At 47.6% G+C, this 25,838-nt stretch overlaps 1 protein-coding gene across 5 annotated transcripts in view; it reads left to right on the top strand.

The window, feature by feature from the left end:
* Nucleotides 1-25,838, top strand: part of BPTF (bromodomain PHD finger transcription factor) — a 1,440,172-nt gene that overhangs the window by 1,060,293 nt on the left and 354,041 nt on the right. For all 5 annotated transcript variants that reach the window (XM_085617259.1, XM_085617261.1, XM_085617262.1 and 2 more), the window contains exon 22: nt 2,843-3,066. In XM_085617259.1, coding sequence (XP_085473385.1) covers nt 2,843-3,066 — 224 coding nt within the window. The remainder of the gene's footprint in view (nt 1-2,842; nt 3,067-25,838) is intronic.

Here is a 25,838-nt window from a genome sequence, read left to right as displayed (position 1 = left end):
CCTTCAGTGCCCATGACGAGCTGGACTCGTCATGGGCTGCGGTGGCGCTGTGCCCATGACGAGTCCAGCTCGTCATGAACTCCGCCCGCTAATGTTAAGCGCGGCACTGGGCGGGGAAAGGGGCGGGCATGCAAGGGGTTAAACAAAACAGAGCGCGATCGGCCTTGAGCTGACAAGCGCGGCTCGGTGAGCTTACTGACCCCACCTGGGCGATCTCCTCAGGCTGGCAGCTCGGGTGGACATGGCGCGCCGCCGCCAAATGAATTCCTCTGAGAGGAATTTAAACATGCGCGCCGCAGTCTTTTGCCGCCTCCAGCGCCTTCTAGCGCGTAGGAGCGGAAAACGCTACTGCGGCCAAACGATGCAAGGGAAAGATCATGAAACCTGCAGCCACAACAGATGCGGTGGCACCGCGTAAACAGAGCAGGAAATTAACACAGTCAAATAGCGCAATTAAAGCACAATTAAAAACCGTAACAGAAAGCACTGTAAGATGAGGTACTTATCTCGGCTGCGCACTGCGCAGCAGTGCAGAAAGAGAGTGACGGGCCAATGAAGGAGGACTATGTTGGACCTATGGGCCTCCTGATTGGACATTGTGGGCCTGTTCTCTGGTTGGATGTTGTTTTTCACTACATTTTTCTCAAGTGTTTATGGGAAACGTATTATCTTTAAAGTGATAGCTGCTGTAATAATAAAGTGAAGAAAGAAAGCATAATCCTCGCCTCCAGTCCTGACATACAATTAAGTTTAAAGGTTTAAAGGTATCTTAATCAGTCACAGAGCTTTCTTTCAGAACGGTTCACCCTTTAGTCAAAATTGTTTAAAAAAAAAATATATTCCATCTAGGGTGCTACGCTCTGCAACTCAAAATCTGCTGCTAGTCCCAAAAGTGCATGGAGCTAAATCTGGTGGCAGATCTTTTTCCTTTCTTGCTCCCACTATTTGGAATTCTCTTTCATTGCATCTTTGCAATATCGCTAGTGAAAGTGTATTTAGAGCCCAGCTGAAAACGTTCTTATTCCGTAAACCATAGTGTCACTCTTTTTTCATGTTGTATTTCAGCGCCAGGACGCTTCTCATGAAGCAGCAGATGTGCTTTAACTTCATTCGTTCATTCCTGCTCTAATACACACAGTTCAACCTGGGCTGCCTGGCAAAGCCACCCTCTAGAAGCAGCTATGCAAGCAACATAAGCCAGTTTTGGCCTACTGGAGTCTCAGTGAGGTGTTGAACCTGCCTCTGTATTCCTGCCCTTTTTGCCACTGACCATTCCAAGTTTGTTATTGCCCATCTTTTGCTGGACTAGAAGATGCAAAGATGTTCCACTCATTCCCAAAGTTCTAATGGTGGTCAGTGACTTAAATCAGATTATAACACATAATATACCCTTTCATAGGAACTGCTGGTCTGTGCTCAAGGTTAACTTTGGTAGAATTAGCAGTCTGAAATATTCTCTGCAATGACGTGCAGAGCAAATTGACTATGGGTGTTCACATCTTTTATTTTCAACATACGGGTAATGTTTCATGTTCGAGGGGCCTTTTGTAATCCGTGTTGGCTGCCTTTTTTGGAATATGCTCTTTGTTAACCACATATATTCCTCCTACTTATTTCTTTTTATTCACATATTGTTGTGTGTTTGCCACACCGTAAAGTGATGTGTAGTTTTGACTGATGTTTTCCATTCATACCTCCCCTTATTCTTTAAGACCACATTCATGGAAGCCTGTTTCTAGCCAATACCGTCGCCAGATAACCAAATGACGTGGAGTTAGTAATCTCGTTCAAGGAGTTTGATAATTGAAAGTGAGAACGTAGATGGCTATTGTAATTCATTAATTTAAAACCAGTGGCTTCTTTCAGTCACCGTCACCTGCTTATTTTTATTCCGCCTGACACCTAGCAGGTGGTTTGACCTTAATTTGAGCTATTGCACTGTGATGGGGTCATGTGACAGATTTCGACATAAATTGTCCATTCAGTTCTCTCGCCATAATCTCACAGCCGCTCCCACTTCTAAACTGTGAATAAAAGAAGGAAGATTTGACTAATTTACAAAACTCTAGTGGTAAACAACATCTCTTTGTTGTATCTGACCATTTAGCAACTATCTTTGTGTGGGACCAATTAGAAGCATAGAGAAAGGAGCACAATAGAAATGGTGAAAGGTTTGTGGAAATATGTGTTCAAAATTCTATTGTTTTTATTTGTCTCGTATTCAAATAATGCCACATTTCTTTATGTCCAAAATATTGCATGTTTGTAAATTGAGGCAGAAGCCCTTCCCAACTCCATATTTTTCTACACTTTACCTACTTTTTTGTTTCTTTCATCTGTGCTTCGAGCCTGCTTCGTTGTCTCCTTCTATCCCCCTTTGTGGTTTTTTTCACTCTGTCATGCTGTACTGTGTTACTGCTTCTTCCCTGGATACTTATGACCGTTTCCTTTTCAGCTGCCCCCTTGCATATTTTGGAGAGAAAAAAATATGTACTTGCAACGAACTGCTGTGATTTTGTAAGGTATACCTATTGGTGACAGTAAATCAAATGTGATTGTTTCATTACTATTTGATAGTGCTATGTGCATGTCTACAGTCCCAACTAAGCTTTTCACTATATCTTGTATTTTATAACATGTTTATAAATGTATTAATATAGTTTGTTCTGGAGTACTTTTGGAGATAACAGTTTGACATCACCTTCCTAAATGATCCCTCTAAGCATTTTTAACCTAAGAAACTAGCTGAGAAATGAGCAAATATATGTATTGCCAAGTTCATGATTTGTAGAAATTGAATGTTCAGGATGAGAATCTCACAAGAAACTGATTTTTTCTACAGGACAGTCACAACATGTGGTAACCCAGATCATCCGGGGGCAGCCGCCCTCTACTGCAGTTTCTAGTACCAGTACTGTTCCTTCAAGCAGTGGGCAGCGGCTCATCAGTCCTGGACCACCTGTTCAGCCTGCTCAGCAACAAGCCACCATTCCCCAGCCCCCACGCCCCCAGCAGGGGCAGGTAAAACTCACGATGGCCCAACTTACACAACTGACACAAGGACAGGTAAGCTGTAGTTGAATGTATTTATATTACCCAGATTCTTATTTTAAACAGGACTTCACCCATATTAACTGTCCATTTTACTTTATTATCGAAGAAATGGTGAAGGAGATGCATTCCATCAGCATGCTTGCTGAATTATTTTAGTTCACCTTTAAATAAACGATCCAAGATAGATAACGTGCTGTTTTGATAAGTCTGTATTCAGTGAATTCAGATTATGAATGGCCTACCACTTGAGAAGTATGTTTTGAAGAAAGACATTTGTTTTTATATTACATTTCATAATGAATATACAACGAGAGAACGTAGAATGAAATGGATAGATACTTACTTCCCATTACTGTCAGAATAACACTGTTTGAGTCCCGTTTACAATGTTTTTTCTCAGTTCCCGTGGCTCTCTTGCTTGTGTTAAATGTCAGCTATCTGGAGCTACACAGCCTTTGCTCACGGGGGGTCCAAATGTAGCTGCAGCCAATTTTACAAAGTGGCTAAATGCGACCATCTTTGGGACAATAGCGGTTATTTTTTCAAACTGCTTCTTGCACTGTTTTTTAACCACATCACTCGGTCAGTCATGAATAAATTGTGGAACTGACCCAGTAGTTGAGCGCGAGACGATTCCAGCTCGTTGCCCGGACCTCACGATTTCACTGTGGAGTGACTTACCCGTCATCCACGCATCCCAACGGATTTACCCGCCCTTTATCTCTGCCGTATTTGAGCAAGAGACTTCTTGGTGTTCTTACTGCGCTTACGCGCCAATTCCGAAGCTTTCCACTTTCCTGCATACCGCGGCCGTTACGGTGATATCCTCACCTCTTTCCACCCATCGAGACTACCACTTGGCTATCTGCCATCCTTATGTTTTTCAGCCCTGAAGAGTCACGGGTTGTTTCCCGTTGACGAAACACGTGTCGGCTGGTTGTTCTCATGTTCCTTTTTTCATTTGATGATACGCACGATTAAATCTACAAAGACATTTCTGGTGTAGACATCCTTCGTACTTTCGACCTTACCCTTCGGTCCCACCACATTGTGTTTACTTTTAAACGTGTGCGCAGAACCTGTTTCCACCTGACCCAGTAGTTGTTTTTAACATCTGCACTCACTTTGTATGTTTTTGCACTGCTTTAAGACCATTTACCACCTTCATTCTTTTGGTAGCGACATCATACTACACCAGGGCTTGAGAATTCTGTGAACTTGTTTGCCTTTCCCTGGCTCCATACACCACACATGTCTCTAGCACCAGAGCTGTGTGTATGGTTGAATCCTACATGATGATATGCGCTAATTATAGTGGCTGATGGGATTCAACACCGATGGTATCATTCACATGTGCTTTCTCTCTCTTTTTAAGTGTTGTTTATTGCAATATTAGGCTCCTATCTTTTGACCCAGGTTACTTTTGGTTGTTATTAAATGCGGCAGTCCCCAAGCTGGCGCCTTTGAAATGCATCAAAACTCATAGGAACAGACCCACTGCACCGTGGTTTTCTCCCAAACTTTGGGCATTGAAATAGAAATGCCAAAAAAATACACACAAAAAAGAAACAGAAATGCCGTAGGCAAGAGAAAGTCTGTAGCGGTTACTATTGTGGAGAGGAAAGGAGTAGATATAAAAATATTTAGGAGTATAAAAAATGTATAATTGTAGAGAAAACTAACCATCTCACGGAACAAATTATCCTAGGCATAAATTCCTCGAGAGAGAGCTTTTTAAAAAAAGTTCAGGCACTCTCCAGCCCGAATATTCCCAATGTCCTCCATCCCAGCCAGTCATTTTTTGATAAGCTGGCAGAATATTTAAAAAATAAAGTGAATAAGATAAAACTTGCTCTATCAGTGTTCCAAGCGCTGAGATTGCCTCCTTGGCCCTCCAATATAGCAAGCTCCGCAACTTTCCACCTTTGACTGAGTGCTAGAATTAATTGGTCACACTAAGTTAGGAGCCCAATCAGATCGCTGCCCGTCGGAAATTCTACACAACATAGTCAAAATTGTAGCCACGGCCCTCATCTCCTCTTTTAAACATAATTTTAACGCTGGTAAAAGCTTCTATTCTTACACTGTTCAGGTGGGCCCCTACTGCATCCACACCAGCAGCTCCAGCACTAGTCAGGCCCTAAGGATCCACAGATGGATACGGTTTGGCGCAGGTCATGCCATCTTGACCTTCCCCTGCGCGGATGGATCCTGAGGCTGACGCTGTCGGGACCCGCCGACACGTAACCGGAGGGGCGCTGTCCGATGTCTGTTCCGGTCCCGACTGGAGCCATGCCTTTCAGGCCAGAGCCTGAGCCCTATTCCTATAGGCTAGAACTTGAGGAAGACTGGGAGGGGGTCATTGGACCCTGAAGAATAACAGCCTTATGACACTTTGGACTGATGTGAGGATCTGGGTGAGGCCAGCAGACTGGACACTTCTCCAGATACTGGCATGCTTTTTCCCCTTGCCTTGGCTACATATAAGGGAGCGTCATTTGCAGTGGTAGTGCGGAGGGTGGCTGATGTTCTGGACCTTAGCTTGCCCTCGGTGGCGGACAAGACTAATGTCTTGATTGGAGTGCTTCAGCCGGAATGTTCCCTTCCAAGCCACTTCTCCCATTTAATAAGGCAGTAAATGATGTCCTGCTTGGGGCCTGGTCTCCTGTGAACACAACAGTTGCCCGCTACCACCGCCCCAGGGGACCCAAAATTCCTCACAGAACATCCTACCCCAGAGAGCTTGGTGGGCCAAGCGCCTCCACTTCACATGTAAATCCTGGCACATTCCCAACCACCCTTCTGGATCTGGAATCCAAGAGGCTGGACAATTTAGGCAAGATGTTTTCTTACAGCAGCCTCACAATGCGGTGGGTGAAAACCGCTTGCCTTTTGGGCCACTATTCCCACGCTCTTTGGTATACTATGGTCCAGGACGAGGCCCAGGCCATGCTAAGTTCACCATTAGATGTGGACTATACACAACTGGCTCACTAGGCAGAGTGGTTTTGTTGACAGTGGCCCTGCGACGCCTCTACTGGTTGAGGATTACTGGCTTTACTGGGGCTGTCCAGTCATCACTCATGGGTATGTCCTTTGATTTGCTCCCGTCTCTTTGGAGACTAGGCTGATTCGGCAATGTAAGGACAGCAGGGCTAAGGGAAGGTCCTTTAACCTGTCTATGGCCCCTCGTCACCCTCAATCCGCCTTTCACTCATTTCGTGGCCATGAAAGGAGCATGCAGCTGAGTATGACCCATCCAGCCATCGCTGTACGCATGCTTTCCACCCTCTGCGTGGCCACGGTTCCTACTGGCCCCGTGGGTCATGTAGCCAGCGGTCGGGTCAATCCACCACACTCCCCTACCTCCCCCCCCCCCCTGTAGTTGTAACCTCCAAACCCTCCACGTCTGCCCATCTATCATCTTGGACACCCAGTGGGCAGCAGGATTCGCCATCACCTACCCCGCTAGCAGTCCATAACATCAGAAAGGCGGGTTGTGCAGAATTGCCGAAGGGTCTACTCCCTCCCCATCAAGACTGTCCCTCCCTCCATGCCACCCACTTATGACAGTTTGATGGAGGACCACCTATCCCTTCTCCGTCAGGAAGTGACCGCTCTTTTGGCCAAAGGAGCCATAGAGAGAGTGCCGACGCCAGAAGTAGGCCGTGATTGCTATTCAGCTACTTTCTGGTGCCCAAGAAGGACGGAGGGCTTTGTCCTATCCTTGAACTGCTCTTTCTCAATGTTTTCCTCAAGAAGGAGAAATTCAAGATGTTCTCTCTTGTGCAGGTCCTGTCTGCCCTGGATCTAGGAGACTGGATGGTAGTAGTATTGGACATGCAGAACACATATTTCCACGTTCTCTTCCTGCCTGCCCACAAACGTTACCTGTGATTCACGGTGGGCCACAAGCACTTTCAGTTCACTCTGCTCCCTTTTGGCGTCACCAGCATCCCTCGGGTGTTCACCAAGGTAATGGCGGTGGTTGCAGCTCATGTGCAGAGATCAGGCGTGCCATTTTTCCCCTATCTCGACGACTGGCTGTTGAAGGTCGGCTCACCCCAGGCTATTGTCTCCCACCTCCAGACTAGGACGAACCTCCTGCATTCACTGGGGTTCACTATCAGTGTGCCAAAATCACACCAGACACCCTGTTAGACACTCCCTTTCTTTGGAGCTGTTCTGGACATGGTGTAATTTCGGACCTATCCTTCCGTCTGGCGAGTCCAGGGTATTCAGGCTAGGATACAGATGTTTCAGCTTCTTTCCTGGATTGGATGAAACACTGAGGGTGCTGGGCGTCAAGGCCTCCTGCATCCTGCTTGTGACACGTGCCCTCTGACATATGTGGGGTCTGCTGTGGCACATGAAGTATCATTGGGAACAGCATCAGGGGAATCTCTCCGACGTGGTACAGATCTCGGAGTGAACTGCAAAAGACTTGCAGTGGTCGCTAATAAACCGCAATTGATTTGGTTGTCAACCCCTCTTCCTTTCCCAACCAGATCTGACAGTAGTGGCAGATGCGTCACTTCTGGAATGGGCCAGCCATCTGGGAGAGATGGAGATCAGAGGACTCTGTTCTCCATCAGAATCGGGACCTCACATCAACCTGTTGGAGCTCTGAGCGATCTGATTGGCATTGAAAACCTTTCTATCCTCTATTCCGAGAAGGCTAGTGCAAGTGTTCACTGACGACACCACCGCCATGTGGTCCTGCAACAAGCCTGGGGTGGTGGGTGGGGTTGGGGGGGGGTTAATGGACCCTTTGTCAAGATGCCGTGTCTCACTGGACGTGGATGGAACAGGGCATATCCCTGCTGGTTCAACATCTGCCAGGTTCTCTGAACGTCTTAGCTGATGAACCCAGCCGAAGATGCCTCATGGATCACAAATGTTTCTCTCTATTCACAGAGGGTCAAATGTCTTTTTCCACAGCTCGGAGAGCCTTGGTTAGATGTGTTCACCACCGATGAGAACTTGAGGTGTCAGCAGTTCTGCACATAGGAGTTTCCAAGGCGGCTCTCGCTCTGACGTTATTTCTCTCGTGTGGAGCTCAGGCCTCCTGTAAGTCTTTCCGCCCATACCACTCCTGCCCAGAGTTCTCAAGAAGATAAGAAATGACCGGGCCCAAGTCATCCTTGTGGCCCTGGATTGGGCACAGAGAGTCTGGTATCCCGAGCTGTTGACCATGGCCATCTGTCCTCTGATCAGGCTGCCCCTTCGGGAAAATATTCTGTTGCAGCATCAGGGGAGGGTTCTCCACCAAACTTTATCTTGGCAGCCAATCGTCCCTCCACCAAGACGATATACGCCTGCCGTTGGACAGCATTTGTGGCATGGTGTTCAGAAAGACAAATTGATCTCCTTTCTGCCCCCTCTCTCAGGTCCTCTCGTTCATCCTTACCCTTGCCCATGAGGGTTCTGTTCTGGGCCCTGTTAATGGTATCTTTCTGCAATCTTTGCTTTTCTCCGGTTGCCTGGCCATCCTTCCCTTTTCCAATACCCTCTTGTACATAGGTTTTTGAACGGTTTGCAACATGTTTTCTTCCTCTCCTCTCATTATACCACAATTGGACCTTAATCTGGTCCTGATGTACCTGATGTGTGCTTCGTTTGAGACTGCCTTCCTGGTGGTGATAACATCTGCCTGGAGGGTCAGTCAGCTTCAGGCCGGGTCATCCAAGCCTTCTTATCTTAACATCTATCCAGACCAACTGGTGCTTCTTACGTGCACTTCTATACTTCCGAAAGTGGTCACATAGGCCATACCATCACTCTACCTACTTTTTATGCTCTGCCTCATCTCTCTAAGAAAGAGGAGGGACTGCACATTCTGGACACAAAAAGAGTGTTGTTCTAACTTGAGAGTTCCGGGAGGACAACTAACCCTTCTTAGGGTATGTCAGAGCAAAGAAAGGACGGGCTCTGTATCAAAATCTGCTATGCATTGGCTAAGAAGCAGTCCCCTGATGGTTTGCATGCTTATTCCACCAGAGCTAAAGCTGCCACAACTGCGTTTGCTTGCGGAGTTCCAGTCCTGGATATCTGCCAGGCAGCAACGTGGGCTTCCCTGCACAGATTTACCAAACAGGGCTGTCTGGACAGTCAGGTCTATAGGAATGGGCACTTTGCCTGCAGGACTTACTTGCGTGAAATTGGTCCGCAGACTCACTCTGGGGAGTTATTCCTTGGGTATCTATTATAAGGTAAGGATTCTGCGGCTAGAAGTCTCTATCAAATGAACAAGTTTCTTTTCCTTTGGTAACTCCTTATCTGGTAGAGTCTGTCTAACGAATAGTTTCTTACCTGTCGGTGTAGTTTTGCAGCTTGAAGATCTTTCTGGATTCACTATGCTGTGCATTATTCAGCAATCTGGTGGTTGGGTCCGGATTCGTAGTCTTTTTTTGTTTTTTTGTAGCCCAGGTGGGCGTCGACGTCCCACTATTTGGTGCACCTCTCGTGACGTCGTCGTGCTTCCTGCGGAAGTCCCACCTTTGGGGCGCCATCTTCGGGTTCTTTTTTCCCTTCTTTTTTTTTTTTTAACCCTAGGCGTTCTCTTAATTTTCCTTTTCCAATTTCTTTTAGTATTCCAATCATTCTGTTCTTCCATTTCCTTCCACCTCTTCCTCCATCCTCATCTTCCTGGCGGAGGTGGGTGGGTTCGCTAGTGAATCCAGAAAGATCTTCAAGCTGCTAAACTACACAGACAGGTAAGAAACTATTCGTTTTGCAGCGTGAATCTTTCTGGATTCACTATGCTGTGCATAGACTTTGTAGCGGTTTGTTATCTTTGTGGCAGCTGGGTGGTAGATGAGTGTTGGCTGTTGAATATGTGTTGAAGCACCTTCTGTCCTACTTGTGCTTCCTTGTTCATCTGAACGTCCACGCAATAGTGCTTAGTGAACGTGTGTACTGAAGCCCATGTTGCCGCCAGGCATATGTCCTGAATGGGCGTATTTGCCAGAAAGGCAATAGTTGCTCCCTTCTTCCTTGTGGAGTGGGATCGCGGCCCCTCCGATAGCTCCTGCCCTTCTTGTTTGTGGCAGAATTGTATTGTCAGTGCAATCCATCGTGCAATGGTGGCTTTTGTCACGGGTCTACCCAGGAAACTAGTTGCAAAGGAGACAAAGAGCTGCTTGGTCTTCCTGTGCTCTTTGGTCCTCTCAATGTAGTGCATCACTGCCCTTCTAGCGTCCAGAGTGTGCAGTGCCCTTTCTGCGCTTGTCGTGGGGTTTTGAAAGAAACTTGGTATCTGAATTGTCTGGTTCATATGGAACGCCGACACCACCTTAGGCATGAAGTGTGGGTCCGTTCTTAGAACCACCCTATCCTTGTGTATCTGGATGTATGGCTCTTGCAGTGTCAGAGCTTGCAGCTCGCTCACTCTGCGCAGCGAGGTTATCGCTACCAGGAAGGCTGTTTTCATTGTCAGCATTTGCAGCGTGGCCTTGTGGATGGGCTCAAACGGCTCCTTCATAAGCTCGGTTAGGACCACGTTGAGGTTCCATGCCGGCGGCGGCATCCTCTTTGGAGGCGCAATTCTTTTCGCCCCTTCCAGAAATCTCTTTACTACCGGACGTAAAGAGACTTCCTCCTCTCTCCCCTCGTGTGTAAGCCACGATTGCCGCCAGGTGTACCCTTAGGGAGGATGAGCATAGATTACTTTTTAGCAGGTGTGTGAGATATCTAAGCACCGTTGACTCTGTTGTCATTTTATTCAGTAGTTTATTTCTGCTGCACCATATTGTGAACCTTTTCCATTTCTCCCCATAGCATTTTCGTGTTGTAGGTCTCCTTGCCTCCCGCAGCACTTGCATAGTGCTTTGAGGTAGGTTTAGGTGCGCAAACTCTAAGTCTTCAGGAGCCATGCTGCCAGGCTGAGGCTCTCTGGTTCTGGGTGCAGTACCTCTCCGTTCTGCATGGAGAGCAGGTCCTTTCTTCTTGTGAATTTGTGAGGAGTGCCTTGTGCCATTTCCACTATTTGAGAGAACCAAGTTTGCCTTGCCCACTGTGGTGCCACTAGGATCAGTGTCATGTTGCTGGTCCTGCACTTGTCCAGCACCCTGTGTAACAGCGGTATCGGTGGAAAAGCGTAGGCAAATGTCTTTGACCAGCTTATCCATAGGGCATTCCCTTGCGATTGCCGTTCTGGTTGTCTGGATGGGAAGTTTTGGCATTTTGCATTCAGGCGTGTTGCAAACAGGTCTATTGTCGGTGTTCCCCACCTTTGGAATAGCCTCTGTGTTTCCTGCCCATTGAGCTCCCACTCGTGGGATGCCGATGTCTGTCTGCTGAGCCAGTCTGCCTCCACATTGTCCTTCCCTGGTAGGTGTATGGCCAGCAGGTCTATCTTGAGTGGGATGGCCCATCTCCAAATCTCCTGTGCCAGAGTGGAAAGGGGGAACGATTGTGTCCCTCCCTGCTTGTTGATATAGAACATGGTAGTGGTATTGCCCATCTGTATCAACACTTTCTGGTTGTATAGCTGTTTCTGGAAGGCCTTCAGGGCTAGCAGGACAGTCTTCAATTCCAGGTAATTGATGTGTCTGACCGCATCTGTCGGAGTCCACAGGCCCCTCACCCTGAGTTTGTTCATGTGTGCTCCCCATCCTATTTGTGAGGCGTCCGTGGTATTGGTCACAGTTGGGTTTGGTGGTTTCAAGGTCTTTCCTGATGTTAAGTTCTCCCTGTTCCACCATGTTATCTCCTCTTGCACTGCGTGCGTAACAACCACTAGATCCTTCCAACTCCCGCTTGCTTGTGACCATTGCTGTTGCAGCCATTCTTGGAATGGTCTCATGTGAAGCCGTACATTGGGGACTAGGTGGATGCATGACGCCATCATCCCCATGATCTTGCTCACTGTTCTCACTGTCAGAACTCGCCCCTTCTGGTAGAGACGCGTCTCGTTCAGCAGGGCTATTGTTCTTCTGTCGCTGGGCATCACCGTTCCGTCTATGGTGTTGATCTTCGCCCCCAGGAAGATCTTCACCTGCTCTGGTTCTATCGATGACTTCCCCCAGTGTATCGAGAACCCCAGGTTTGTTAGTGTTCTTGTCACCCGTTCTGCGTGCTCCTCGCACTGACTAGCCAGTCATCTAGGTAAGGGTACACATGAATCCCTTCCCTTCGTAGGTACGCTGCTACTGCTGCAAGGCATTTAGTGAAAACCCTTGGGGCTGACTTTAAGCCGAATGCTAGGGTTGTAAACTGGTAATGTTCCTGGTTGATGTTGAACCTTAACAGGTTTTTGTGTCGCCTGTTCATTGGGATGTGCAGGTATGCGTCCTTGAGATCCACGGTGGACATGAAGTCTCCGCCTCGCATTTGGGGTAGCACTTCTTGTAGTGATGTCATCTTGAATTTTTGCGTCTTTATGAACTTGTTTAGGAACCTTAGGTCCAGGATGGGTCTTAGTGTTTCGTCCACCTTTGGTACAAGGAAGTAGTTTGAGTACACTCCCTTGTTCCTTTCTCTGCATGGCACTGGTTCTATGGCTCTCTTTTTTAGTAGTTGAAGTGTCTCCTCCCTGAGTTGAGCGAGCTCTTGGCCCGAGCGTTGTGTTCTCTTTGGTTTCTTATTTGAAGGCCTTCTCTCTAACTCTATGCAGTATCCGTGCTGTATGACGTTGATAACCCATTTGTCTGAGGTTATTTTTTGCCATTGTTGTAGGTAGAGGCCCAGTCTTCCGCCCACCGGTGTTGCATGCTCGTAGGCGCTTGTTTTGTGTAACCCCCTTGGGGTTTTTACACTGCGCTTCACCCTTCGGGGTATGCTGTGGGTGATCGTCCTCTTGCGTGTGTAGTCACTTAGATGAGGGTTGATCTCCCCCTCTCCTCCTTTGGCCACATCCGTTTCCTCTCCCTCGAAAGGACTGGCCTCGGGGCTGGTACTGCCAATTCTGCTGTCCCTGCTGGCTGTGACTGTCACCCTGCTGCCCGTGTTGGAATGTCTGGTGCGACGCACCCTGCTGGTTCCTCCCCTTCCGTAGGGTCTCCGATTTGAATTGCAGGGCCCCCATGGATCTTGCTGTCTCATTTTCCTTTTTCAGTTGGGTGAGCTTCTCGTCCACAGTTTCCGCGAACAGCGTTTCACCGTTGAAAGGGGTGTTCAGTATGTTATTCTGGACTTCCTGCTTGAATCCAGAAATTCTGAGCCAAGCCTGTCTCCTTTCAGTGATCCCTATGGCCATCAGTCTGCTCGAAGTTTCCGCCCCGTCCAATGCAGTCTTGATGCATGAGTTGGCGATATTCTTCCCTTCCTCTACTAGATGGGAAGCTCTTTGACGGTACTCTTCTGGGAGATGCTTGACTAGTTCCCCCATTTCATCCCAGTGCTGGTACTGGTGTCTGTTCAGTAGCGCGTTTGAGTTTGCCATGCGCCAGTGCATTGCGGCGTTTCTTTTCACCTTCCTTCCAGTGAGGTCCATCTTTCTGCTCTCCTTATCAGGAGGTGGCCCCGATGTCGCCGGCACATTGGCTCTTTTCCTGGCCGTGGAAGCAATGATGGAATCTGCAGTAACCGATCCCTTGATGTAAGGAGGGTCCTGCGAGGAGTGCTTGTACTTCTTTTCCGTTCTGGGTGTGATGGACCGGTATGTTCCAGGGTCCTTAAACGCCTCCTTCCCTTGGTTCATCACGCTTTGGAGCATGGGGAGGAACTGGCTCCTTGTCTGTATGGGAAGCAGAGTTTCGAGTAGGAAGTCTGCTTTCGGCTTCTCCTCGTCCAATTTCACGCCAAAGGCTGCTGCAGCACTCTTGACGACCATGTTGTACGCCCCGATGTCGTCAGGCGGCGAAGGCCTCGAAGGATACGAGTCCACGGGCTCTTCGGGGTTTTCGGTGTCGATGTCCTGCCATTCCAGCTCCTGGCTCATCAACGGCGCCGAGCCGTAGAACGACTGCTGATCCTCTTCATCACCTTCTCCCTCATAGTAGGTTCCTTCTTCCTCCTCTTCAGGACCCCTCGACTGCTCTTCGGCGTCGAAATCTCCTTCTTCGCCAGTTTCTCCACGACCTCCGTCGACGGGACCGTTGAGATTCTGAATTGTTTCATTTTTTCATCGAACTCCTTCTTCCTCTGAAGGATGCTCTCCATCTCCGCCTCGAGCCTTCTCTTTTTCTTTTCCATGCTTGAGATGTGCTCGGCGTCGACCGCAGGTCTCTTCGACAGAGCTTGCGTCGACGCGGCCTTGTCTTTCGTCGCCGAACGTCCCACCTCGTGGGCCTGTTTCGACGAACTTTGCCTCTCGGCGGTCTTCGGCCCCTGGGAGTCCTTGTCGAAGGATCCGCTCGGCCTTTTGTCCTTTGAAGCACTGGCGGACGTCGAAATTTTCGGCGCCGGTGTTTCCTTCGAGGACTTTGACTCATTTTTTCGAGAGTCACCATCCGATTTTCGGGGCCCTTTCGGTGGTTTTGAACTCTACGTGTCTCTTACCTCGTCAGGCGTTTTCTTATCGGTCTCTGCGACCGTGAAGACATCAGGTCCCTCGGCGATGTCGTCTTCATCGTCGGTGGAGAGGCCCAGATCGTACAGCGACGGGGCCTTACCCTTGCCTTCCATGCTGAAGTTGGCTCTCCTCTGACGTTCTCTCACCCGGAGAGTCTTCGGCGCGAAGGCGGAGCAGGCGTTGCAGTCCTTGCTCTCGTGGTTGAACGGCAGGCAAAGGTTGCAGACCGGATGTTGGTCCTTCTGCGCGTACTTGTGGTGGCAGTTAGGGCAGAACTTGAATGGTGTCTTGTCCATTGCGCTCAGAGCCTCTGAGTGCGCATTTTCCTATGTGCGTCGAAGAATTTCGAGGATCCCCTCCTTCTTCGTCGTCCCGGCTGTAATACCTTTCTCTCTGTAGTCTTCTAAAAGTTCTCCTTCGATGAAAATCGCGTATTTTCCTCCTTCCTTCGTCTAAAACTCTGGAGCTTCTCGATGACGATCCAGACCCAACGGCGGAAAAAAGAATCTGAAGATGGCGCCCCAAAGGTGGGACTTCCGCAGGAAGCACGACGACGTCACGAGAGGTGCACCAAATGGTGGGACGTCGACGCCCACCTGGGCTACAATAAAAAAAAAAAAAAAAAGAGACTACGAATCCGGACCCAACCACCTGATCGCGGAATAATGCACAGCATAGTGAATCCAGAAAGATTCACGCTGCAAAACCACAGATTCCTAACTGACGCACCCATCTTCCCCGCTCTTCAAAGAGATTTGTAGGGAGAGGGCTTTCCCCTTTCAGGGCCCAAGTTGTCCACACCAGTGGTCAGTGTACATCGTTGCTACATGCTTCTGGCGTGGAAAGTCGCAAATAGAAACTGACTTCAGCATGCCTGGTTTGCGCCTATATAGGTACAGCGGACGTCACTTTCAGCGCTGATGACGCCACGCGCAACTGAACTGCACCACCTACCGGCATGCAGGGTACTGCTCACAAAATATTTACAGATCCATTTGACATCAGGGGATATTTCAAAAGTAAGGACATTTAGTGACTTGATACAGTCCCTCTGAGATAAGGCGTTACCCAAGTTAAGTAACTTGTTAGCACAAATGGTTAGTGCCTAAATACAGCTTTGCTCCGTCCCTTCCTGGGTGGTATGGAGCCAACACAGAGCCACACAGTGCCACCTAATGACACAGTGCTTTAAAAAACTCTGGCTCCCTTCTGGTTCTGGTGGATATTCTATGGTGATTGATTGATTGATTGATGTGAAACTTGTATAGCGCGGCTGTCGCCCTACGGGCATCCTGGCGCTTATGACTAAAGATCGGCATTAGAAGGTGACAGAGGAGGATCCTGGGGCCAGCCTGGATTAGGCTGTAGGATATAGCCAGGTCGTAAGTCCCTTGCGAAATTCAAATAGGGATTTACAATGTCTCAGGTTTGCAGGGAGCTTGTTCCACATGCCAGACGCTACTATGCTGAAGGCTCTTCCTCCTACCCTGGCGCGCTTGAATCTCGGAACCACCTGTAGACCAGCTGTTGAAGAGCGAAGTTGCCTGCTTGGTAAGTGGCGTGCAAACTTATCCTGCAAGGGGACAGGTCCCAGTCCATGTACTGCTCTGAAAGTCATGCAGAGGGACTTAAAGAAGACCCTTTGCCTCATCGGAAGCCAGTGCAGATCCCGCAGTGCTTCGGTAGCCGAGGCACAGCGCCGCCTATCAAGCACTAATTTGGCTGCGGCTGACTGAATCCTCTGCAATCCTTGGAGGATATACTGCGGGGCCCCTAGATATAAGGAATTGCAATAGTCGAGCCTGCTTAATACCGTGTTGCGTACCACTGTAGCTCGTGACTCCCTAGGGAGCAGAGGTAGAATGCTACGAAGCAGCCGCAACAGGGCAAAGCAGACATTGACGGTCTTGCTGGCCTGAGATACCATCTGGAGGTCATCGTCGATAATCACCCCAAGATTGCGAACCTTCCTGACCGGTGTAATCGGTACTTCCTCCGGTGCAAGGCAGAATTCGGAGGGCAGATGTTTAAGGATCCTAAATGGTGAGCAGAAGACCACCTCAGTTTTACCGCTGTTAAACTGGAGAGAGTTCCTTCTTAGCCACTCCGAAGTCTGGCACATGCATTGATGGAAACGGTCCATGGAGAGTGCTTCATCCCCTTCTAAAGAGAAGGCCAACTGCGTATCGTCAGCGTAGTTCACCAAGCTGACGCCGAAGGATTTAATTAATGGGAACAGGGGTCGCAGGTAGATGTTGAAAAGAATAGGGCTTATTGCAGATCCCTGCGGCACCCCGTGCGCAACTTGGGACCTGCAAGAGGAGAAGGGTGCCATAGTGACTACCTGTTGCCTACCTTCTAGGTAGGATTGAAACCACTGCAGCACTTTACCTTTTACTCCTATTTGCCTCAGCCTTTCCAGCAGGACCGGGTGGCTCACCGTATCAAAGGCTGCCGACATATCGAGAAGCACTAAAATCATGGCATTCCCGTTGTCGGCTCGCAAACGAAGGTGGTCCAGCATGGTAGTAAGAGCTGTTTCGGTTCTGTGGCCAGGACGGAATCCGAACTGGTCCCTATCAAGCAAGAAGTTCTCCTCCAGAAACTGGGACAGAGTCTTGCTAACAGATTTTTCAAGTATTTTCACCAGGTAAGGCAAAAGAGAGATGGGCCTGAAGTTAGCTGGCACCAAAGGGTCCAGATTCGGTTTTTTTATCAGAGGGGTAACAACTGCTAATTTCCAGCAGTCTGGGACAGACCCCGCCGTCAGGGACTGGTTGCAGATCATCCTTAACCAAGGAAAGGTGTCACGGCCATAGCGCTTCCATATTCTATGGGGGAGAGGGTCTAGGGGAGAGCCAGACGACACACTTTCCGTCAGATTATCAAAAGCTTCCTGGGAAAGTGGCTGAAAGCTGTCCAAAACAGCGGTCGCTTGTAGATCTCCGTCATTCAGGCTAATTATTTCCTCAAGACCCTCCTGGATACTGACCTGCAGATTATTTACAATGTTAGAAATGTTCTCCTGGAAAAAGGAGGCGATTTCATTGCATAGAGTTTGTGAGGGGGCTAATCTATTGCTCAAACACTCCGGGTTAAAAAGGTCACGGACGATCTTAAAAAGAGCTTTGGACCCATTGGGAGCCTGAGTGTTGGAGTTGGCACAGAAATCTGCCTTGGATCTCAGAATGAGGGTTTTATATTCCAGTTGTATTTGTCTTAGTTCTTCTTTATCTTCCTCTGAGTAGTTTCTCCTCCATTTCCTCTCCGCTTGTCTGCGAGAGAGTCTAAGTTGATGCAGCTTCTCGTTATACCAAGGCGCTGATCTTTTGCTGGCCTTCTTTAGTGGCTTTATGGGAATAGTGCGGTCCAATTGCTTAGTTATGTGTTCCGTGAAAGACCTATAATTTTCCTCCACGGACTTATTAGGAGAAAAAGAACTGGTATCAAAAGATATAGTTGGAGGGTCAGCTTTTGCCAGTTTGGCCCATTCTCTGTCCAACCTGTAAAGGCTCTGCTGACTAGGCAGATTCTTCTGACAAGGCAACGCCATACTCAGGTGGATAAGAAAATGATCGGTCCAATTCAGGGGCCTTATATTAAATACTTCTGTTGTAGCTGGATTGGCAAAGATCAGGTCCAAAATGTGTCCCTTCTGATGGGTGGGGCTAGCCACCAGTTGATGGAGGTTCAAGTTGGAGCAGGTGTACAGGAGGTCCCTCAGTTGACTGCAGAGGCCTCCGTCCTCACTGAGGTTAAAATCACCTAATACAGCCATGTTGGTGTGAGTAATTTTTAGATTGGTGATAGTATCTGCTAGAAGGTGGAATTGTGTGGCTGCGCCCGGTGGCCTGTAACAGAGCATCCCCGTGAGTAGGTTCCCACTAGGAGATTGAAGTGAAAAGCCCATAATTTCTATCCCGCCAACCTCATCAATCTGATATGGTCTGAAGTCCAAGGTATCCCTGAAAATCAGGCCCACTCCTCCCCCTCTGCCCGAGCTACGAGGCTTATGAAGGATTTTAAATCCACTAGGACAGGCCCCACTCAGACTAACAGTGGACTCAGTAGTGGCCCATGTTTCTGTTATGAAAAGAGCGTCTAAATCCATATCTTCCAGAAGGCTGAATACTTCAGAGGAATGCTTAACAAGCGAGCGGCTATTTATTAAGCCGCAAGAAAGACTAGCACTTGCTGGCTTATGTCCCCTTGATGGATTTAGCTGTACAAGTTGTGCTCTGCTGTATGTCACTCGTTCTGGCTGGCAGTTCGGCCGAACAGCATTGCTGGCGCTGGGGGCGACCGGGGCGCGGACGGGCGCAGACGGGCTTGCCTCTGGCGCGCCTCCGGCGCGCCATCGGCGCGCGCGCGCTTGCATTGGGCGTCTTAAATAGGTAACCGCTGACTTCCCCAACCGCTAGAGCGCCTTCTAAAGATGGCGACTAATAGTGGCACCAAAGCCGGTTTACACGCCCAAGATGGCGGTGCCGGGACGAGCATGGAGTCGTCACGCTAAAGCAGCGTGTGTACAATTCTTTTACAGTGCGGGTAAGTGAGGCAGGCGATGTATATCGCGAAATATAGGAACACTTACAATTTTAAAAACAATTTAACAGGCACGAGTGGAACAGAGATGAAGCAGCACCACACGGAGCCCTACAATTAAAACGATAGTAACTGCACACAATCACTCTTTCTGTCACTCAATGCAATCCTCAGTCATTAGGCTGCGCGCTTGCATTGGGCGTCTTAAATAGGGGACCGCTGACTTCCCCAACCGCTAGAGCGCCTTCTAAAGATGGCGACTAATAGTGGCACCAACGCCGGTTTACACGCCCAAGATGGCGGTGCCGGGACGAGCAGGGAGTCGTCACGCTAAAGCAGCGTGTGTACAATTCTTTTACAGTGCGGGTAAGTGAGGCAGGCGATGTATATCGCGAAATATAGGAACACTTACAATTTTAAAAACAATTTAACAGGCACGAGTGGAACAGAGATGAAGCAGCACCACACGGAGCCCTACAATTAAAACGATAGTAACTGCACACAATCACTCTTTCTGTCACTCAATGCAATCCTCAGTCATTAGGCTGCGCGCTTGCATTGGGCGTCTTAAATAGGTGACCGCTGACTTCCCCAACCGCTAGAGCGCCTTCTAAAGATGGCGACTAATAGTGGCACCAAAGCCGGTTTACACGCCCAAGATGGCGGTGCCGGGACGAGCAGGGAGTCGTCACGCTAAAGCAGTGTGTGTACAATTCTTTTACAGTGCGGGTAAGTGAGGCAGGCGATGTATATCGCGAAATATAGGAACACTTACAATTTTAAAAACAATTTAACAGGCACGAGTGGAACAGAGATGAAGCAGCACCACACGGAGCCCTACAATTAAAACGATAGCAACTGCAGTTTAGGAATATCTAATGCATTAATTCTTCTAGCCTGGATGACAGGGGGAGAGAGTGATGGTAGTAAAAGGGAGGGGTGGCATTTTTCAATTCTTGCCTAGGGCAGCAAAACACCTAGAAACGCCCTGCTCTGCGTAAGCTATGTGAGCACCAAAAAATGGGCAGATTGTCCAGAAGAGGACTTTGCTTTGCATTAATATCTCCTAAGCCCTAGCCAAGAAGAAACTGCCTAAAGCTATTGGGCCCTGCTCCACCAGGACGAAAAAGCAACTTTTTCAGTCTTATCCAGATGTGTACCGATCTCTGACATAGGGGTGACAATGTGGATTATTTCCATATGTTTATCAAGCATTACTGCTTAGACTCAGAAGTACATAGAGATGGTGATTTTGCATGATCTGTGCTACAGAACTTTCCTGTGGGACCATATCCTCAGACCCACCACCTGGAGGGGCACTGCTGTGGTATTCATTCAAAATATGAGGACTCTGCAGGTAAAGTATCCATCAGAAGAACAAGTTGCTTAACTTTGGTAACAATCTTTTGGTAATAAGTTTCTGGTGAATACTCTGGTCAAATTGCAGATTCCTCATCGATCCCTCCAGCTTCCCCAATTTGAAGAGTGCTGATAGCTACCATGTTAATAAGGTTCGAAGTTAGATTAGTGCACTGCATAACTATTGGTGAAATTGTATTGCCTTTATCTCCACGTCCTAGGGCATGTAAAAAAATAGATGAGGAACTGACTTCAGTGCAGCCGTACATGACTCCAGTAGGGTCACTTCCAGGAAGGTACCAGGTGCAGAGGGGCAGCTGAACGCCACATATCAGTGCAGGAGAGCTACTTCAACTTTTTCAGATCTAGCTGTGGAATATGTAGGTAGATACTGTATCCACCAGAAAGATTGTTACCAAAGGTATGCAACTTGTTCATTTAAAACTGTAGATCCGATTCCTGTGCCAGTGGGAAGCTGGGCCTAGCCAGTTAAGTCTTTATACAGATGCATTTTTGAAGGTGTGATGTTGTGCTAATAAAAGCTAACTGGGAATCCTTCCAGGAATCCTGAGAGCCCAACCTACTAAAGGTAAGGCTGATGCTGCAGTGTTTTTTCATTAAGGTATATTGGCATAAACCTGCGTAGATATTTTTGTGCATATTACTGCTTGTATATGATGATTGATTGTTTAAAAAAACAAAAAAAGCAGCCCTCTCTTAGGATTCTTTTTGGTTATGCCCACTTGAATCATCTGTTACTTTCGAGTACAAGTTTTTATTCTGTGCCAGTAGTTATGAATCTCTGGAGTATTCCTTGTTGAAGTAAAAGTTACTCCCAACCATTGTTTTCTATTGAGGGTATGATCACCAGATGCATGAATGTTCCTCCCCTTATTTGAGGTTGGCTGCATAGCAACACTGAACAAAAGAATAAGGATAAAATAGATCCAGAAGATTTGTGTGCCCCAATCTCCCCAAGATTAAAGAACATCATTTATTTGTCATTTGTTAAAAGAAATCTAAAACATGGAATGGGAAAAATAGGTGCTATCTTTGAATTAAAAAAAAAAATTCTAAAGTCCAGCCTGGTTGATAGTAGTACAGTTTTGTATAGGTTATGAATCTGGGAAGGGTATAGTCTCTAAAGAGCTGCTTTTATGAGCAAGCACCTTTTGTCAATCACACTACCCCATTCAAAATAGCAGAGCTACATGGTGTTACTCCAACGCTGAAACACAACAACGTACTGGCAGTGATTGATCTGAAGGTGGCAGGATCCACATCCAGAGCACAACAAAAGCTTTAGTTTGTTGTAGGTCACAGGCATTGTCAATTACTTATAGCCATCCTTGGTTCACATACGCTACATAAGATTAAAAAAACTTACTGTCATGATCATCTTTGGTGCAGAGACTCACATGTGTACCAGTTGTATATGTGACCCCTCTGTGGCGAAGGGAAATTCCCTTTAGAAGGGAAGTTCTCTTAGGCAGTTTCAGAGCATATGAAGAGGACCATTTACTTTTGCTTTCCTTCACTGCGAACATGCAAGTCATGTCTGCACCCCACACACAGTTGAAAACATTTCATGAGGTTAACATTCTGTTGTGAAATAGGGTGCAACTGCTTTCAAGATTCCCACACAGCTTACTTGTAGGTTCCTGGCATTTTATGTGGTAGTGCCAATGTAAGGGCACACCATGCAAAGAGTACAAACAACCCTTATTGGTTTACAGGGCTTACATTTTGATTCCAAGTGCTCTATTTGTGATATTGTGGTCTAGCAGCTTATGCTTAGAGGTTAGTGTTAAGCATTTGTTGTACACGCAAGAGTCAATAAATGAGGCCCACACTAAACAGAACTCTGAGACCTGTTACATTTTTTTTTAAAAATGTAATAAATGTTTAGACGCCAAGCTCATTGGAATCACGCAAGTACTTTCGGGAGTTATAGATTTTTGTAGAAATAGAAAATACATTCAAAGAATGATTTGGAGGTATGAGCCTCAAACACTGTAATATTTTGCCCTAGTACTGATGCTATTCAACTGAAAGTGTGTTAGGTCCCTGCTAACCAGTCCCCCTGTGCCAGTGCTTTTCCCTTAAAACTGGTAAATGTCTAATTGTAACCCAATTGGCAAGGACTTTAGTATCCCTGTAATCCCCTAATAAAAGGTACCTTTGGTATCCAGGCAATGGGTACTAAAGAGGGTTTGTATGTGTTGCAGCGTGCATTGTGCCACCCAAAGGAAACCACACAAAAGCTGCATGCAGCCTGCCATTGCAGGATGTGTGAAATGGTGCAAACCATTTTTAAAACACAACATGGCCCAATCCCTGTGTGCCATGCCCATACACATTGCATATACTATATGTAAGTCACCCCTACAACATATTTAGAGCCCTATGGCAGGGTGCATTATAATATATGTGAGAACATATCTGCATTAGCGGATATACCCCTGTGATGTCTGGCTCCATTGCCATGACTTTGCAAGTGATAAGAAAGCGATCTTAAGCATCTGTACTGGGCACTGGTCATTACAAGTTACCCAGTTAAATAATGGCTTCACTGAAAATAATGATGTTTGATATCAAACACCTTGTCTTAATAAATCCACACGGATGCCAGTGTTGGCTTTATAATGACATTCACCCAGAGGGCACCTTCGAGGTAGCCCCTGAAACCTACCAGTCATTTAGTCTGCTCGCTGATTGGACTCTTCCAGCCTGCCACTACAGGCGAGCTTCTGGCCCCCTGCTCAGAAGGCTCTTGGGGCCCATTTGGCGACAAGAAGGCAGGAAAATGAGCTAGTCAATAGGCGTGTTACACTATCAGGCTAGGCACACCCCTAAGGTGGTCAACCTGAAGTGGGCTCTCAAAGAAGGGTTTCCCCATCTTGTTTTTGGTGAAACTGGGAATCCCGGGGACAAGTAGCCCATTGGCTACTACTTTACACTCCCTTTAATGCCCCTAAATTCATTATTTAGGTGGTTCCCTGAACCAGGAGCCCCGTTCGACTACCTGGGAACTGAAGGAGAACAGAAGAAAGCAGTCACCGCGAGAACTGAGGACTTACCCTGAACTTGGCACTAAACCCTGCCTTGCTGCTGGTACCGCGGCAATTACACTGGCCAAGCTCATCCAAAAGCTGTGCATCCTCCCAAGCCTGTTGTGGACTGTCCAGCGCTTCAACAACCAAGCAGCATCTCCCTTGGTGTGGCGGAGCCATTCACCTGCAGCTGCAGGCATGACCACGCTTGTCCTGTACCTCAGCTTGCCGACCATGGGTCACTGAAGGAGCATCTCACCAGGAAGAGGCCTTTGCTGCTCCATGAGTCCAGGTCCGTTTCCCTGCAGAGTTAGAAGACGACAGGCCCTCCAAGAGTCGTCCCAGCACCAATACCCTGGGTAGCTGAGCATTTACCACGGGCAAAGATTTTTGTGGGTCCAATCCGGCCACTACCAAAGCCAAACCGACCTGCTGGCGGTGGACTCCAGGATCACGAAGGTCAACTCCGAGAGTGTCCCTGCTGTTGTGTTTTCTCTCCCTCTCCAGGTCACCAAAGCCAAGTGAGAGCCTCTAACCACAGCAACCACTGGTCAAAAGACCTCTGCATCCAAGCCCCTCAGCCTGGGTTCATAGAAACTGACTATATCCCTGTGCCCCAGACACCCTCTAAAGTGAAGCCCCCTTTTGGGTTCTGCTGGCCTTGTCCCCATTTGCAACCTTTCCTTTCAGGTACCTTTGCTATTGACTTTGACGCATAGCGCTCAAGGCTACCAATGTGACCAGCACCTCTGCACCCAGGCCGGTAAACCCAAACTGCTGGTGGTTCTTGGAGCTTGGCCCCTAAGCACATTAAGTCCCTAATGTTGTCCCCCATAACCATTTGCAAGTGTACCTATGCAGTTTGTTATTCTCATTGGATAATATTACCAAGTTCCGTTATTCAACTGTATTTTCTATTTCTATAAACAATTCTATCTCCGAAAGTGCTTACCCGATTCCGGTGATCTTGGTGTCTAAATTACATAAAAATCTGTTATTTTTCTAAATTGGTCTAGTTTCTTCTTGAGTGTATCTCATTTATTAGGTCTCGCTGGCATTAGCAATCAATTCAACATGTGCACACGTATGGAGGGACAAAGATGGCGTCAGGTTGTCCACATGCGCGTGCATTTTTTGTCCCTCCGTACGCTTGCACATGTTGAATCGATTACGGCCGCGCTTGTTTCTTTTACAGAAGAGGACTGAACCAGACTTTGAGTCCCTTCATTTACAAGACAAGCAGCGCTAAGCCACAAAGTGGCATACCCTCCCATTAAAGTATGACTGTAAATAGAAGAAAACACATTTTGCTGGCGGTCTTGGCTGTAGATTGATGAGATTTTTGGCGTTTATTTACAAAAATCCTTTCGATCATTTCCTTGATAGCCCTATACAGTTTAAACAAACAGGAGGGATGTGACATATAATAATAAAATCCACGTTTTTAACAAAAGAGTACTATGTTCGTCCAATACATTTTTTATTGAAATATGACATAAGCAATTCAGTTGTCAAATCCACTTCTGACAGTTATTCACACTGGTACTTTTGCCGGCTGTCACCGCCGGTCCTCAAGAGAATTGGACTGAATAATGGCCTTCAAAGAAGATCTTAAAACCAAGCCTCGAGTTGAAATAAATCACTTTGGAAACCCGAGCGGAAGGCTCTCCAGACCTCTATATCAAGAGTGGGGGAGGCACTGTATGACATAGTGGCCTTGATTGCGTTCCCAGAAGGCTCTTGCGTCCTCCCTGACACGTCCCTACGGCTACGGAGAGTGGATTTCAACAACTGTTTCACCCCCTTGTGAGCAAGCTGTCTCTACTTCATCTGACAGGAGATGGGCAAGTTAACACACCTGTCTCAGATTTCTGCACTAAGTGTGGGAGCTCGCACAGTAAGAAGGAAAGGAAAAAGCTTTGCGAGACAGTGGCGTATTAAAACATGATGAGTCCACCCTGCAGAATATACTCATAGCCTTGTCTAGAAATGGACCATTCTGAACGGTGGGACCCTGCTTGTGTTATGTCTCTGTCACAAACAAAACACTCAATTAAATTTCACATGTAATAGGATGTTTGCTCTAAATTGACATGAATGCAGTGTTGAAACAGTTTTGCGTCACCAGATCTGCCAACCCACACAGTCACTGGATTTCTGCTCCCTTCACACAGTCACCTGTGGAGGAGCCGATACCACATGGTGGAAGGAAAGACAAGATGGAAATCATTGCACAAAGTTACTTTGCAGCCTATCTTTGTAGGCTGTAAAAACACACCAGCAGGGGAGGCTACTCCATTGGAGCGGAGGAGCGTCTCCTCCATTGGAGCGGAGAAGCGTCTCCTCCATTAGAGCGGAGAAGCGTCTCCCCA

Source organism: Triturus cristatus, chromosome 7 (genome assembly GCF_964204655.1).
Source record: "Triturus cristatus chromosome 7, aTriCri1.1, whole genome shotgun sequence".
NCBI lineage: Eukaryota > Metazoa > Chordata > Amphibia > Caudata > Salamandridae > Triturus > Triturus cristatus.
The sequence above is the reverse complement of the archived record's forward strand: the minus strand, read 5'-3'. Positions and strand labels throughout refer to the sequence as shown.